Genomic DNA, 18,426 nt, shown 5'->3' with positions numbered 1-18,426 from the left:
GAAGTCATGTCCTCACATTGAGGAACCAACACTTCAGTGTGTTGTATGGCACTACCACCATGCCAAATTGGATCGACCAAACAGATTGAGCAACTCAAGACTGGGCATCCATGAGGCACTGTGAGCCATCAGCAGCAGCAGAATTTTACTTGAGCTTAACATTCTGGCCCAGCATATCTCCCACTCTACCATTACCACCAAGCCAGGGGATCAACCCCGGTTCGATGAAGAGTGCAGGAGGGCATGCCAGGAGCAACACTAGGCATACCTAAAAATGAGGTGCCAACCTGGTGAAGCTACAACACAGGACTACTTGTATGCCGAACAGCGTAAGCAGCAAATAATAGGCAGAGCTGAGCAATTCCACAACCACTAGATCAGACCTAAGCTCTACTGTCCTGCCACATCCAGCCATAAGTGGTGGTGGACAATTAAACAACTCACTGTAGGAAGGCGGCACCACAAATATCCCCACCCTTACTGATGGAGGAACCCAGCACATCAGTACATTCACGATAATCTTCAACCAGAAGAGCGAAATGGATGATCCATATCGGCCTCCTCTGGAGGCCTTCCGCATAACACGTGTCAATCTTGAGCCAAATTGATTCACTCCACGTGATATTAAGAACCTGCCATACCCTTAGCCAAGCTGTTCCAATACATCTGCAACATTGGCATCCGTCTAGGTATTTGGAAAATTACCCAGGTATGTCTTGTGCACAAGAAACAGGACAAATCACTCTACTCTCAATTAGCAGTCAAGTAATGGAAGCGATATCAAGCTGCACATACTCTGCAATAATCTGCTCACTTATGCTCAGTTTGGGTTCTAACAGCTCCTGACCTCATTCTGGCATTGGTTCAAGCATGGAAAAAAGAGCAGAACCCCAGAGGTGAGATGAGAATGCCTTACCTTGACATCAAGGCAGCATTTGACAGAGTATGGTATTAAGGAATCCTCGCAAGGAACTCCACTTGGTGGAGTCATTCCAGGCACAAAGGAAGATGGTTGTGGTGGTTGGAGGTCAATCATCGCCGCTCCAGGACATCACTGCAGGAGTTCCTCCGGTCCTAGGCCCAACCATCTTCAGCTGTTTCATCAATAACCTTTCAGCATCAGGACAGAAGTGGGGATGTTCACTGCTGACTGCACAATGTTCACCATTCGTGACTTCTCATTGAAGCAGTACATGTCCAAATAAAGCAAGACCTGAACAATATCCAGACGGGCCGATAAGTGGCAAGTAACATTTGTGCCACACTAGTGACAGGCAATGACCATCTCCAACAAGTGAGGATTTAACCATCACTCCTTGACATTCAATGACATTACCATTGCTGAATTCCCCACTGTCAACATCGAGGGTTACATTGACCAGAATATGAACTGAAACTGACTGCCCAAAGCCTGTCCACCATCTACAAGACACAAGTCAGGAGTGTGCTGGAATACTCTCCGCGTGCCTGAATGAGTGCAGCTCCAACAACATTCAAGAAGCTTGACACAATCCAGGACAAAGCAGCCTGCTTGATTGCTACCCCTTCCATGAACGTTCAATCCCTCCACCACTGAGTGGCAGTAGTGTATACCATCTATAAGATGCACTGCAGCAACTCACCCAGGTTCTTGAGGCAGCACCTTCTAAATCCACGACCACTACCATCGAGGAGGACAAGGGTAGCAAATACCTGGGAACCCCACCACGTGAAGGTTCCCCTCCAAGTCACACAACCCTGACTTGGAAATATATCACCGTTCCTTCACAATCGCTGGGTCAAAATCCTAGAACTCCCTCCCTAAAGGCACTGTGGGTGTACCTACACCTTCAGGTCTATAGTGATTCAATAAGGCAGCTGACCACCACTTTCTGAAGGCCACATAGGGATGGGCAATATGACCATAAGACATAGGAGCAGAATTACGCCACTCGGCCCATCGGGTCTGCTCCGCCATTCAACCATAGCTGATATTTTCTCACCCCATTCTCCTGCCTTCTCCCCACAACCCCCAATCCCCTTATTGATCAAAAACCTACCTATCATGGTCTTTTTAAAAAATATTTATGTATTCTCCTCTTTTCACATTTTCTCCCAAATTTACACCCAACAATAAACAATAATCAGTAACAAATGTAATGTCAATCCCCATATCAATAACAATGATCCCATCCTCCCGCCAAATATTAGCCCGCGTGTTAACATAAACAAATGACAAAAAGGAATCGGGAATCACCCATAGTCACCATTAACACATGCAGTCCCACTCCCCCAAACCCCCTTAATGTTCGATGTGATCCAAATCTCGAAAGTTCAGAATGAATAACGCCCATTAATTGTAGAATCCCTCCATCCTTCCCCTCAGTTCAAATTTGACCTTTTCAAGCAATAAGAATTGCAGCAGGTCCCCCCACCACGCCAGGGCACAGGGTGGAGAGGTTGATCTCCACACTGACAGGATCCGCCTTCGGGTGATCAACGAGGCAAAGGCTACGACATCTGCCTCCGCGCCCGTTTCCAACCCCGGCTGGTCTGATACCCCGAATACGGCCTCCTGGGGGCCTGGGTCCAGTTTCATGTGCACCACTTTAGAGATTACCCTAGCACCTCCTTCCAGTAACCCTCCAGCTTTGGACAGGACCAAAACATATGAACTTGGTTTGCGGGTTCCCCCCCCCCCCCCCCCCCCCCCCCCCCCCCCCCCCGCCCTTGTACGGTGTGCTTATACACCACCTTCAGCTGTATCAGCCCCAACCTCGCACACGAGGTGGAGGCGTTCACCCTCTGGAGCACCTCACACCAGAACCCCTCCTCCCTACCCTCTCCCAACTCTTCCTCCCACTTTGCCTTGATCCCTTCTAGCGGCGCCTTCTCATCTTCCAAAATAACCCTGTAAACCGCCGATACTACCCCCTTCTCCAGTCTCCCTGTCGGGACCTCCTCCAGCAATTTGGAAGCCGGCTCTACTGGGAAGCTCTGTATCTCCATTCTGGGAAAGTCTCGAACATGCATGTATCTAAATATTTCCCCCTGCTCCAGCCCATACTTCGCCTCCAGCTCCTTCAATCCTGCAAAACAACCCCCACGAAATAAATCTTTGTGTCCTAATTCCTTTCTCCTCCCATCTCCAAAAATTTCCATCCCACTTCCCTGGCTCAAGTCTATGGTTACCCCGAATCGGCATTTCCCTTGACCCTGCCCCCAACCCGAAGTACTGTTGAAACTGCCTCTAAATTCTCAACCTATTACTACCGGACTCCGAGTATTTCCCCAGGGTCGTCGGGAGCGGCGCTGTCGCTAGCGCCTTCAATCCCGACCCCTTACCCAAACTCTCCTCCATTCTAACCCATTGGGAGTCAACCCCTCTGACCCAGCTCTGTACCTTCTCCACATTCGCTGCCCAGTAAATAATACATCAGGTTTGGAAGACCCAAACCCTCTGCCTGCCTTCCTCACTGTAGTGGAACCTTTCTAATTCTGGCCACCTTCCCTCCCCATATGAACGAGGTAATCATCCCTTCAATCTCTCTAAAAGTGCCTTTGGCAGGAAAATAGGCAGGCATTGAAAAATAAACAGGAAAAGCGGCAGCGCATTCATTTTAACCGCATGTACCCGACCTGCCAATGACAGAGGGAGACCATCCCACCTTGCCAGATGAGCTTTCACCCTCCCCACCAAACTAGAAATATTGTACCTACGGACCCCCCCCCCCCCCCATCTCAAGCAACCTGCACCCCCAGGTATCTAAAGTGAGTCCCTGTCTTACGGAATGGCAGCCCCCCCCCCACCCCACCCCTGGCTGAGACACCACAAAATATTCACACGTGTCCAGATTTAATTTGTACCCTGAGAAAGACCCAAACACCCGAAGCAGCTCCAGTATTCCCCCTATTGACAAACTTGGTTCCGACACATCTATCTTTGTCTTAAAGATACTCCGTGATTTAGCCTCCACAGCCTTCTGCGGCAAAGAGTTCCACAGGTTCACCACCCTCTGGCTGAAGATATTCCTCCTCATCTCTGTTTTAAAGGACCGCCCCTTTAGTCTGAGATTGTGTCCTCCGCTTCTAGTTTTTCCTACAAGTGGAAACATCCTATCAACATCCACTCTATCCAGGCCTCGCAGTATCCTGTAAGTTTCAATAAGATCCCCCCCCCATCCTTCTAAACTCCCAACACGTACAGACCCAGAGTCCTCAACCGTTCCTCATACGACAAGCTCTTCATTCCAGGGATCATTCTTGTGAACCTCCTCTAGACCCTTTCCAAGGCCAGCACATCCTTCCTTAGATATGGGGTCCAAAACTGCTCACAATACTCCAAATGGGGTCTGACCAGAGCCTTATAAAGCCTCAGAAATACATCCCTGGTCTTGTATTCTAGCCCTCTTGACATGAATGCTAACATTGCATTTGCCTTCCTAACTGCCGACTGAACCTTAACCTTAAAAGAATCGTGAACAAGGACTCCCAGTCCCTTTGTACTTATTTCCTAAGCATCTTCCCATTTAGAAAATAGTCTATGCCTCCATTTCTCCTTCCAAAGTGCATAACCTCACACTTTTTGACATTTATTCCATCTGCCACTTCTTTGCCCACTCTCCTAGCCTGGACTAATAAATGCAGGACTAACCAACCAGTGATGCACACATCTCGTAAATTAATTTAAAAAACAATAGCTCACAAGCTCAGCCCATATGATAAAATTTGATCAGTTATTGAAGGTTTTTACTGAAACTTCCAGATTTTATCTTTGAGACATCCAGAGCAAGGAGTTCTACAGGGAAAGGAATTTCTGCAGGAGAGAATGCTTTTTGTTCAGCATTTTCCCCTCCTTGCTGCAAGAAGAGCATTTTCAATATTTTCTACTCTTCCCCCAATGGTAGTTCCGCACTATTTTGTAGAATTGCAAGGCTCTCAATGTATCTCAGATTTTTTTAAAATTCTACATGCATTTATTGCGCTGGAGAAGGTGGTGGTGGGCTGTCTTCCTGAAGCACTGCAGTCTGCAGTCGCGATGCACCCACCTTGTTAGGTAGGGAGTTGTTCCAAAATCTTTAGCTAGTGACCAAGAAGAATGGCAATATATTTTCACGTCAGAATATTTTGTAACTTGGTATGTTCATGTGGTAGTGCTGGCCTGTGTTCTACTAGGTGGTCACGTCATGTGTTTGGAAGGCACTAAAGGGAAAGAGTTAAAATGATTGAAGATAGGATTTTTAGAAAATCAGTGGACAAATATTTTTTTTAATAATGGGAAACTACTTGTAGCGAAAAGCACTGTTTTTGCTTTTTCCCAAAATGTTTCATCCCTATTAAATACATACGTTATTCTACATTAATAGCACAGTCATTTATATGCTACAGATGTCTGAAGGTTTGTTTGCCTTGTTTGCAGAAGACGGCATGGGAATAGTCATCGAAGTAGCTCCTTCACTCTGCTTCAATCCCTGACTATTGAGGATAGTCGTGATAAGCCAACATACAGCGTGCTGCTTGGGCAGCTCTTTGCTTTTATTGGGACAAATCCTGACCAGGCTGTAAGTGCGACATCTTTCTTTGTAATTACACTTTATTTCCAAAATTATTGGAAAGGTCTGAAATGAACCAGTTTAGATAAGGAACATGTAAATAATTACATGTCTGGATGTATTGTGTCAGAATCAATTAAAATATAAAATGCCAAGCAGTTGCAGGATCGACTTTTGGAAATTGTAGGTAATATTAGGGTAAAATGTGATCTCATGAAAGTTGTGCTGTTCTGTTTTTCATTCCTTAAATTGAACATCTTTAACTCAATTACAGCAGTTGCTCCTGTGCATCTGCAATTGTACACATTATCTCAATGGGCTTAAATGTGCCTGAACTCATTTATCATCATTGCCCTTGAGGACTTGCATACTTAGCAGCTATAATCAATTTTTGATTAAATTCCATTGTACATATATTACTGTCTTTCCTATTGATCTATTAAGTGCAGCCATTTACCAGTATCAATAATTCATTACTGATGTAATGTTTCAAAAATTTTCATTACCCCATTAAATGAGGATGGAGAGGTTGTCATTGAGAATTAAGGAAACAGCATTTGCACGTTATGATCTTATTTTGCTTAGGTGTCGAGCAGCAGTTTCCTTTTAGCTGCCCAGACCCGATGGCGGCGTGGTAACACGAGAAAACAGGCTCTGGTACACATGCGTGAGCTGTTGACGGCAGCAGTCCGAGTCGGTGGCGTCACTCATTTGGTGGGACCTGTAACCACAGTCCTTCAAGGTGGACCAAGGTGAGATACTGACTGGTTGAATTGTAAACAAAAATACTTTACAAAGAAACTTGGGATGTGGCAGCACATTGATTTTGTTTCCGCCTCTGATTAAAAAATCTTGAATACTGTATGCCTATCTCTATTTAAAAACACCGGCTTCGTACTCTAGATGAAGGATGTTACTTTGGGTGAAGGGGACGTGGCTGTCTGTTTTGCTACAATAACATGCCTCAGCCTCAATCTGAAAAAAGCTAGTCTCAACCCACTAATATTTTAGCATCTGTCATCCTTGTGCCTGCAGAATGTGTGATTGCTGAATTAGTGCCACAGGAATTAAGTTGAGAATGATTCCCCTATTGTCATCTATGGGTATTATTGTTAATTGTCTGCATGTCACCCCCCCCCCCCCCATCCCCCGTCCCCCGCTCAATTTTCTTGCACAGCCATTCACCATGCACCTCCACTAACTTTACACACCGAGAACTTACCTGATGGCTGGTGTTGGGAAAACCATCTCACAAAGTGGATTGTTTTTAACATAAAAGGTCATAAGTTTACCTTTGGTCTGGGAACAACAATGCCTTTTCATGGAAACCACCTGACCAGCATGGTACTTGATGGGGGAAGAGAAGATTGTTTGTTTTGAAATGTAATCACTTTAATTGATGATGAAAAGAACTGGAAAAAAAGGCAAAGCCTGGTGACTTATTGCAAATCACATGAGAGTCAAGCTTAAGTTTTGAACTAGTTGTTTTCGAAGTCCGTCTTTTTGGTGAATAAGCTGAGAAGGAAAGCTAGCCTAGCTGACTCTTCCTGCCTTACCTGAAATTCCGTGTGTGGGTTCTCAACCTGTAGCCAGAGAATTATCGCCTGAGTAAAACTTATTCCGTAAGTGAGGACCTCTTGACATCTACTGGGACCAGCAGTCTGTCTTCAGAGACCGAGCTCTAGATTTATGGTATTGAACTCAGCTAGCTTTAGTCTCATTAAAAAAAATTTTGTTTGGTCTGGCTAAGCCAGCATTTGTTGCCATTCCCTAATTACTTGAACATTTCAGAGGGCATTTAAGAGTGAACCACGTTGCTGAGGATCTGGAATAGTTTGTAAACCAGACCAGGTGGAGACGGTAGATTTTCTTCCCTGAAGGACATTAGTGAACCAGATGGCCTTTTTATAACTATCGGCAGTGGTTTCATGGTTGTCATTAGGACTTAAATTCTAATTTTTTTTTATTGGATTCAAATTTTACCATCTGCCATGGTGGAATTCGAACCTGGGTCCCCAGAACTGGGTCTCTGGATTACCAGTCCAGTGACAATACCACAATGCAACCGTTTCCCTAAATCTCTGCCTCCCCTGATCGCTCATCGTTGCGGAGAATACTTGTGTGTCCTTTATATGTCTGGATGTGTCCTGAGGAGGTTTTAAGACGAGAGATCGATAGTTATACTTCCAAATTGCAATTGTGTTAACCGGTTCTTGCAACGTTTTGAAGGTTTGTGTTACAACAAATTAATTGTCCTGAGTTTATTGAAAGAAGCCTGGTTAAAGCCTCTTTTATTATGGGTACCAGCAGTGAAGGTAAACAATTGGCCACTTTGGTGAATAAATTAAACTAATGGTATGACTTATGGAGTAGTGGGGCTAGATCATTTGTGCACACCTCCCATCCTGGTCGTAATACTGGTAATATTACTGCTCCATAATTGTCCAGCTGGGGACTCATTTCCAACAAAGTGAGTTGGATCTCTCTTTATTTCCCAGTTCAGTCCAATGTATTGAATTCCATTTGATGCTCCTTCCAGGTCAAGAACTACCATATTTTACTCAAGTTAAGTTATTGTATGTGATGCTGGGCAACTATTGGCTCTTACTGGCAGGATTGCAAACAGACAATATTAAAAAGGCTTGAGCAAAATTTTCTAGGTAGGAGAGAAGGTATCTTGCCCAATTTCATAAAATGTTCCTTGTGCCCCTCTATTAAACCTTTTTCCCCATTAGTTACCCCCTTGGTTACTAATGTGGCAAAAAAACATTCTTGAATGAATACTGATTTGTAATCCAGCAATGTGGCACCTAATAGTTTTTTAAAATCTCCCAAGAGCACGTTCCAGGACACCAGTTGATGAATAGGAGAGCAGATAATTGAAGTTTGAAAAACAGATTTAGTTAGATTTACAAGATTGTTTGAAAAAAAAATTCTGCACATATAAATTTAAGGATTTGCACTTTTTAACAAATAGAATTTAAGTCAGATGCTCATTTGGAAGAAGGTTAACTTGCAACTGGCAGACAATGTTGTTTCCCATTGGTAAATACATGTTTCTGTTCTCTCAGGATTGAAGAGCTCACGTGCGGCGGGATGGTGGAACAAGTTCAGGAGGCATTTGGCGAGACCATGACATCAGTTGTTTCACTTTGTGCCCGATATCCAATAGCCTGTGCCAATAGCATCGGCCTACTTTGTACTATACCATACACCAGGTAGGGACCGTGCTTCTCACAGCATTTCCGTGAATTGGCAGCTAAATAATCTATTGGTCCAACCTTTGTTGTGCTCTATACATTTAAATAATTTTCAATTAATTTGAGGATCTCACCAGTTGGGATATGTTTTTGATAGTGGGTGGTTTATGTGTCCTTGTTCTCTCCACCAGCACTAAGTGCAAGGAAGTCAGGGAATCCGCCATCTGCTCAGTGCCTCTGCTGCTCAACCAAACACTAGCTTTGTATCTACATTTCTCTCTATTTTTCTTCTATCTCCCCTTGTGACCCGTCCAAATTCATCTCACCTATGACTGCCACCGTCATTTCTCACTGAACATGGAGATAATGCAAATCTTCTGGTCCCATGCGAGTTGAAATTGTAAATGCTTTCTTCCCTGTAGGATCTCTTATTTTATCTTCTAATGGGAGTTGATAGTCCTGTTGATTGGAGCTGTCAAAAATACAACTTTATTGCTAATTATTGACTTGAATACAATTGAATAAGAACTGAATCAAAACTTAGAAACAAAATATCAAACAATACATACAAGGATCAAACTCGTGGCAAAACAAACATTAAACATAAAAGCATAAAGAAATCACCTTAAACACAAACAAATGGATAGATGATTCAAGAATTCAGGAAAGCAAGAATTCAGGAATGAAACCTTGACCACGAGGTCTTTAAGGGAATTCTTATCAATGCTCTAATCCCTCATTTACTCTTATTGATTTCTAATTCTCAGCTGAGACCTCTTGATTTCAAATAGATGTCTGTTACTTAGCGGATGATTTATTAATCAAAATTGGCCATTACTTAAGATTGACTGGTGTCCATCAAGGTTAATTCAGTGTCTACGTGCGCAGCCTCATGAGAATAGGTTTCTCACACCACTGCTGGCCATTGACATTGCTGTAACTAATTAGTTGATACACCCTTATTGCTAAATACACTGAAATACAATAGTCTATTCATTGTTTCAGAGAATGTTTCATATAATGTCTACGTTTCTACAGACAAGACACTAGAGTTCCATAGTTAATTCATTATCTGAAACAATCTCAAGGCATTTAAAATAATTTCACTCTTTAGCTAGGCATTCAATTAACACCTAAACCATGAATAAAGCAATGAATCAATAAATGAAGAATCTATCACTCCCCTAAGTTACTGTCCTTTTCTTTCAAAATTGCTATCACCCCCAAAAGCCCACCATGGACCTATGTTTTATGGAAATCAACATTCTCATCAGTAACCTCCATTTTCTTGCCAAAGTCTTTGAACATTTTGTTACCTCTCAAATGCAAGTCCATCTTTCCACAACTCATGTTTCAATCTCTCCAATCAGGTTTCTGCTTCTGTCCCTGCGATAGCACTAAAACGGCACATACCAAGGTCACAAATGCTATCCTGTGTAACTGTTGAAGAATTATTTTGGTATGCAGTTTTGGTTTCCTTATTCAAGGAAGGATATAAACGTGTTGTAGACCATTCAGAGGAGATTTACTAGGTTGATACCTGGAATTAGTGGATTCTCTTCTGAGGATCGGCTGGACAGGCAGGGTTCGTTTCCACTGGAGTTTAGAAAAGTTGAGGGGTGACTTGATAAGATCCTGACAAGGTGGACGTTGCAAGATGTTTCCTCTTGGGGATGAGTCCAGAACAAGGGAGCACTGTTTTAAAGTTAGGGCTCGCCCTTGTACGACAGAGATGAGAATTGTTTTCTGAGGGTTATGGAACTTTGGAACCCTGCCTCACTCAGAAGGTGGTGGGAGCAGGACTATTGAATATTTTGAAGGCAGGGATTGATACATTCCTGTTAGGCATGGGACCAAAGATTATCAGGGGTAGATGGGAAAGTGGAACTCAACACAGACAAATCAGCCATGATCTTGTTGAATGGCAGAGGAACTTGAGGGGCTAAATGACACACCTCTCCTATTTTCTATGTTCATTGTTTGCCCTTTACGACGCTGCAGACTTTGACTCTGTTGACCACCACCTCCAATGCTTCTTTTCTGTTGTCTAGCTCAGTAGGAAAACGTTAACTATTAACTATCTATTTGTAGCAAGATTATTTCCAGCAGTGGTTTAACTTCCCATCTGTGTACCTATTTATTTTATTTTTTTATTCAATCATGGGTTGTGGGTATTGCTGGTAATAATTCTCCTACTTTTCCTTGATTAGGTGGTGGTGGACCACCTTCTTGGACAATTGCAGTCCATGTGTTGCAGGTGAACTCAGATGATGTTCGATAAGAGAGTTCCAAGATTTGACCCAGCAATGATGAAGGAATGGTGATACAATTCCAAGTCAGAGTATCCTGCAGGCGTTTGTACTGTGACCCCACTGCCCTTGTTCTTGTAACCTGTAGAGGCTGCGAGTTAGGAAGCTGCTGTCGATGTAACTTGGTGAATTATTGCAGTGTATCTTGTAAATTGGCGCACATTACAGTCATTGTGCACCAATGGTTGAGTTGACATTTACGGTGGTGGATGGGTTGCCGGCAAGTGGACTGAATTGTCCTTGGTGATGTCAAGCTTCTTGGGAGTTGTTGGAGCTGCACTCGTCCATATAAGTGAGAAGCATTCCATCGCACTGATGATTGGTGCTTTATACCTAATGGAAAAGCATTGGGCAGTTGGGAGGTGTGTTACTCCCTGCAGGCGTTGACCTGCACTTACAGTTACAATATTAATGTGGCTGGTTCAGTTCAGTTTCTGGTCAATAATAACCACCACCTCGCATCGCCAACCCTCAGATGCTGTTAGTGGGGGATTTAGTGATGGTAATGCCATTGACTGTAAATAGGAGGTGATAAGATTCTTTCCTGTTGGAGATGACCTGGCATTTTGGGATACAAATGCTACTTTCCAGTTATCAATCCGAGGCTGAATGTTGTCCAGTCTTGCCTGCGAACCTCTGTATCAGCAAATGGTACTGTTTAGTCATCAGCCAAACACCCCCGCTTCTGACCTTGTTAATGAGGAAAGGTCATTGATTCAGCTGCTGAATATGGTTGGGCCTAGGAAACTGCACTGAGGAACTCCTGGTGACAATACTTGAATCCATTATCAAGGACTTTATAGCAGAACATTTAGAAAGCAGTGGCAGGATCAGTCAGAGTCAGCATGGATTTATGAAGGATTCATGCTTGACAAATCTGTTTGAATTCTTTTGAAGATGTAACCAGTACAGTTGACAAGGGGGAGCCAGTCGATGTGGTATATTTGGATTTTCAGAAGGCGCTTGACAAAGTCCCGCATAAGAGATAATTGTGTAAAATTAAAGCGCATGGATTGGGGGAAATGTAATGAGGTGGATAGAAAACCGGTCGGCAGAGAAGAAACAAAGAGTAGGGATGAATGAGTCCTTTTCAAATTAGCAGGCAGTAACCAGTGTGATACCACAGGGACCGGTGCTGGGATGCTATTCACAATATATATTAATGATTTGGATGAGGAACAAAATGTAACAACTCAGAAGTTTGCAGATGATACCAGGTTAGTTGGGAGGGTGAATTGTAATGAGGATGCAGGGATCCTACAGCATGATCTGGACAAGTTGGGCGAGTGGGCAAATCAATGGCAGATGCAGTATAATTTGGATGTGTGAGGTTATTCACTTTGGAAGCAAAAGCAGGAAGGCAGATTACTACTTGAATGGTTGTAAATTGGAAGAGGGGAATGTCCAGGAGGACCTGGGTGTCCTTATGCACCAGTTGCTGAAGGTGAGCATGCAGGTGCAGCAGGCGGCAAAGAAGGCTAATGGTATGTTGGCCTTCATTGTGAGAGGTTTCGAGTATAAAAGCAGGGATATGTTGCTGTAATTATACAGGGCCATGGTGAGGCCACACCTGGGGAATTGTGTGCCGTTTTGGTCTCCTTCTCTGAGGAAGGATGTTCTTGCTCTCGAGGGATTGCAGCGATGGTTTACCAGACTGATTCCAGGGATGGCGGGACTGTCATATGAGGAGTGATTGACTAATAATAATCGTTTATTATCACAAGTAAGCTTCGATGAAATTACTGTGAAAAGCCCCTAGTCGTGACATTTTGGCACCTGTTCGGGGAGGCCGGTATGGGAATTGAACCCGCGCTGCACCATTGCAAGCCAGTTATTTAGCCCGCTGTGTTAAACCAGACTAGGTAGGGATTGTTCACGCTGGAGTTTAGAAGAATGAGGGGGATCTCATAGAGACTTACAAAATTTTAACGGGACTAGACAGGGTAGATGCAGGGAAGGTGTTACCAATGATGGGTGTGTCCAGAACTAGGGATCACAGTCTGAGGATTCAGGGTAAACCATTACGGACAGAGATAAGGAGACATTTCTTCACCCAAAGAGTGGTGAGCCTGTGGAATGCGTTACCACGGGAAGTAGTTGATGCTAAAACTTTGAATATATTCAAGAAACAGCTGGATATAGCACTTGGGGAGAATGGGATCAAAAGCTATGAGGAGAAAGCAGGATTAGGCTATTGAGTTGGATGATCAACCATGATCATGTTGAATGGCAGAGCAGGCTCAAAGGGTGAAAAGGCCTCCTCCTGCTCCTATCTTCTATGTATCTATGTATCCTGGGCCCCCAACAACTATAGCATCTTTTTTGTGCCCAGTATTACTCTCCAGTGGAAAGTTGTCCCCAATTCCCATTGACTTCGGTTTGCTTAGAGCTCCTTAATACCATACTCAGTAAACAGCTGCCCTATGTCAAGGTCATTCACTCTTTTCTCACCTCTGCAATTCTGTTTCTTTGCCATGTTTGGACTAAATCTGAGCCGAGTGCGGCATGGTGGCACAGTGGTTAGCACTGCTGTTTCACAGCGCCAATGACCTGGGTTCAATTCTGGCCTTGGTTGTCTGTGTGGAGTTTGCACTTCCTCCCGGTGTCTGCGTGGGTTTCCTCCGGGTGCTCCGGTTTCCTCCCACAATCCAAAGACGTGCTAGTTAGGTGGAGTTATGAGGATAGGGCGGTGGAGTAGGTCGAGGTAGGGTGCTTTTCTGAAGGGCCAGTGCAGACTCGATACACCAAAAGGCCTCCTTCGGCACTGTAGGGATTCAATGATTCTAATCATGACCATGGTGGAACCTAAACTTGGTATTGGTGAGCAGGTTTTTGGTGAGTAAATGCTGCTTGATAGCACTGTAGATGACGCCTTCTGTCGCATTGTTGATGTTTCAAAATAGATTGATAGACCTATAATTGGCCAGATTGGATTTTGTAAAAGCATTACATGACTGGAAAATTTTCCATTTCATTGGGTAGAGACTAGTGTTACAGCTGTACCGAAACAATCTAGCTAGAAGTACAGCTGATTCTGTAGCACACATCTTCAGAACTGTAGCCGGGAATTGCCAGGGCCCATAATCTTTAATATATCCAGCACACTCAGTAACTTATTTTTAAGCTGCCGATGTGATGCTCATCTCAGAAGGAGGCCAAAGGGATCTTCCATTGTCACTTCTAGCTGAAGGTGATTGCGAACACTTTAACCTTGTCTCTTTTGCTTTCACATGCTGTGCTCTGTCATCGTTGAGAATGTGGATATTCATGCAGCTGTCTTCTGTTGTATTTTACTTCTCCAGTCCCACCTGAGCTCCATCCTTACCCCTGCTCTTCCTCGTCTTAGCTGCCCTTTGGTGACATCATCCAAAGAGACATCAAGTTCAACATCTATTTTGCAGCAACCAGCTCTATCTTTTTGCTGTGAATATGCAGTTCATATGTTTTAGAGTACAACTTTGAGGAGTTAAAGAATTAAATAAAATGGAGAAAAGCCTGGTTAAGAAACTGATAAGTAATAATGTAAAGATAGATCAAACAAACCTGGCTTTAACTAACTGGTGTTTATCTCACAAGGTCAGAATTGGAAGTGAATGGAAACTTGAACAATGGGTGACCAATCTCTGGACCTCTTAGTGGAACCAGGGTGTCTGGAGATAGGACAGTTGCAACCATCAGGAATATAAATTATTCATATGGGTTACAGTATCAAAGAGTTGGTTGAAGGCAAAATAATATGTTTACATTTCTGTTTGAAACCATTCTAAAGCATGCCATGTTGCCGTAAAGACGAGCTGTGGCAGAGTGGAAGGTTATGTTGTTTAATTTATTTGAGTATTCGTCAGAAACATGTAGTTGCACTTTTGCTTTGGTGTAGATTTCATCTCACTAGATTGAGAGAGCCAACAGAAGATGCTTGTCAGTCAGGCCTGCATTTTAAGCAGAGAAAATACTAACTATGTCATTCACCATGCAGAGCAGGGATGGGGCTTGAGCTCAATTTGAGTTTTGAGAGTGGAAAAAACAGCTGGAAGATTTTCTTAATTTGCAGCTAGTGGAAGAAGTCTACAATATTCCTCACAGAGCCAGGAGGCAGAAAGCATTCAGCAGAATTAGCTTGGAAACTGTGAGGAGGTAGTTGGATATCTGCCGGCAATCAAACGCAGAGCTGAGATATCCAGAGTCATGCAGTGTTAAATAAAAATTGGAAGATTACTTAGCCAAAAAGCTACTGGAAAGATCCCCATAAAATATTATGTTGAAGAATTAAAGTGAATGGGTTAGAAGAAGTAACGTGTCGAACTGATTTCATGGCCTGATTTCATGGCATAAGTCTTTATGACCTATAGCGTTCAGTTATGCTGCTGGCATTTTCATTTCTTCAAACAGTAAAGCTCATTTTTGATTTAAGCATGTAAAATCTTGAGGCATAACTGTCAGTTCATTATTGGGTTTGGATTTATCTTTAAATGTTAAGGATCCTTAACAGGATCATAACACTTCACTTGCAACTCTTGACCGTTCCACTACATCCAGGTTGTTGAGCTGCTTGCCTGATGTCCAGCCTTGGATGAACTGGGTTTTCCTTAGATATTTGGAAGACTGAAGCCATCACCTTTGCCTAAAATCTCAAATTCCATACCCTTAAAACTGATTTTGCCCCCTTCCCGTCCACTTTCTTGAGCTTTATTTGTTTGCTCACACCCTTGAGATCCAGTTCGAGTCTGACCTGAATTTCTAGAATCGGGGTAATTTTTTTTAATGTCAACCATGTTTACATTTATAGAACAGCATTGATCAATTACAATTGTGATTGCTAGGAAGCAGTTCTGGGAATCAAATAAATTTTTGCAATTGATTGCATTCTTCAAATACACATTAATTTTTTTTTCCTGTTAAAATACTTCTAATGTATAAAGAATGGAGATGTCAGTATTTGCTATTTCTAGAAGTTTACAAATTGAACACAGCTAACCTGCGAACTGAAAATTGGACAAATTCTGATTTTGGCGCAGTCGACCTTGTGTGCTGCTCTTCTGCCTCCCAAAACAGACAGTACAACTGCAATCCAACTAACTTTGCAGAGATTCTCACTGGAAAGAAGTGACATCATTTCTGAGCTCTATAAAGTAAAGGTTGGCTCAGCAGGAGGGCCAAAAATATCCAAAGGCATCTCATAGGAACATTATAAAACAGAATATGACACTGAGCCACGTAAGATATTATTAGGTCCCTGTACCAAAAGCCTGGTCAAAGAGGTAGGTTTTAAGGGGTGTCAAGAGAAGTGCTTGTGAGGTAGTTTGTCATCAGCATACATGTGTAAACAAAGATTTATTCCTTTGCCTAATTCAACCAGGATGCTAGTTGGCTAGGCTAGGGTAGTTATTACATTATTGAACCCGTTGGGAATAAGTATACCTTAAGTGCATTTTATCCAAATGTTTAAAAAGCTGCTTCCCTGGTAGAAGGTGAAATGTATTTTGTGTTTAACTTTGTGCAACCAAATCTGATGTCTGGATGAATTCTATTTAAGAATCTGACCTATGGTTCAATGCAACAACATAAAAGTTTCATATATCCATATGTGTGATCAATTAATAACACTAATAGACTGATTGTAGAACTAACCAGCTGGCACAGTTCCCCTTGCACAGTAGAATGTAATTGTATCCCTTCATTGTCCTGTGGAACGTCTGCAATGTAATTAGTGCTGTCCATGTATTTGCCAGATTAAATTTTATTTTTGATTAGTAAGGCCTGTATTTTAACTTCTGAACATTCCATCAGCTATTGTATGGACTTTCAACAACAAAAATGTGCATGTGGAGAGCATAGTTAATGTAAAACATTCTAGGGTCCCTCCAGGATTACTAAAAATCAAATTTTTGACATTGAGCCACATAGAGGTATTATTAGCACATGTAACCGCATGCTTGATGTAAGAGAGAGGTTTTAAGAGGCATCCTGAAAGCACAATTACTAATGGTGGGTCAATGGGAACGTGCAAGAGATCCGAAATGGAGGAGCAAAATGACCTTGGAATTGCCGGGCTGGTGAAAGTTACAGAGATAGGGTAGGCAGGATTTTGAGCAGAAGGATGAGAAATTTAAGCTTCAGATTTTCTATACTTGGAACCAGGTCATCCAGCGCGACTGAGCATATACCATTGCACACTCCGCGCGCTTCCTTGAGACACATGACACTGGCACTCATACATCTGAAGTTGCCGAACTACATAACCCAAATAGTTATCAGTTGTACATTTTTAATAAAACAACTAATTCCAATTTTTCTTTTAATGCAATTGTTTAGATTACCAACATATGTTGATTTGGCAGTATGGAAGCTGCAATTTTGTCTGTTCTAGGGTCAGAGAAAATCAACCAAATCTCCTATTTTAGCCAGTTATTGGAATAAAAGAAAACATGTGCATAGGTAAAAATGGGTTATTTCATATTGAGGGACATAGAGGCTGTATGCCAACATTCACTGGTTAAGTTGACCTCTGAATAGCCACAATAGAAGGGATTGGGAGCCATGTAATTATGCATTGTCATGAAGGGAGATTATGGGAAGGATAGAATTTTAAAGGCATAATTATCGAGTTCCAACTAATTGAGCCTTGTACAGCCAGGAAAACAGTTTAGAAACTACAAAAGGATTTTTTTGACAGTGCATGCTGCTTTTGATCTCCGTGTTCGAGGAGTTTTATTTTTTTGTTACAGCCTCTTCTGATGCGTATTTAGAAATATTTTTGTTACCGGTCTTTAGGAGTGAGGAGAAATGCCTGGTGCGTAGTGGTTTGGTGCAGCTCATGGACAGGCTCTGCAGCCTGACAAGCCAGCGAGAAAGTAGCTCCAGTGAAAAACAGACAAGGAAACAGAAGGTAGCTACTATGGCCTGGGCTGCTTTCCAGGTATTGGCTAATCGCTGTGTGGAGTGGGAGAAAGAAGAAGGTGAGAGTTATTTGTAAAAGAAATGTGTCTTTCTGCTTCTCTTTATTTCTTACAACCTTCAAGCTATTAAAACCCTCACTTGGCAAAATTCATTAGTTCTTGATGATTTTGTCTTTCTTGCACTCCGTTTGGCCTTGGTTTGTCTCCCGATATGTCACAATGGATCATGGTTTTGTGTCAATTAAGATAAAACCTAAAGATCCTTGCAAATTTTGTGTACGGATTTAGATTCATAGAATCACTACAGAGCAGAAGGAGATCATTCGGCCCATCGAGTCTGCACCGACCATCTGAAAGCATACCCTACCTAGGCCCAGCCACCACCCTATTCCCTTAACCCAGTAACCCCACCTAACCTAACCTTTTGGACGCTAAGGGGCAATCGATCATGGCCAATCCACCTAACCTGCACATCTTTGGACTGTGGGAG

General features: G+C 42.8%; 1 protein-coding gene across 1 annotated transcript in view; it reads left to right on the top strand.

The window, feature by feature from the left end:
- LOC119951523 (probable E3 ubiquitin-protein ligase HECTD4) overlaps window positions 1-18,426 on the top strand; it is a 415,771-nt gene that overhangs the window by 248,165 nt on the left and 149,180 nt on the right. Inside the window, 4 exon segments of the mRNA XM_038774748.1 lie at window positions 5,399-5,540; window positions 6,117-6,283; window positions 8,603-8,749; window positions 17,812-17,996. Coding sequence (XP_038630676.1) covers window positions 5,399-5,540; window positions 6,117-6,283; window positions 8,603-8,749; window positions 17,812-17,996 — 641 coding nt within the window.

Source organism: Scyliorhinus canicula, chromosome 1 (assembly GCF_902713615.1).
Source record: "Scyliorhinus canicula chromosome 1, sScyCan1.1, whole genome shotgun sequence".
In the NCBI taxonomy this organism is placed as follows: Eukaryota; Metazoa; Chordata; class Chondrichthyes; order Carcharhiniformes; family Scyliorhinidae; genus Scyliorhinus; species Scyliorhinus canicula.
This window is presented reverse-complemented; position numbering and strand designations above follow the sequence as displayed.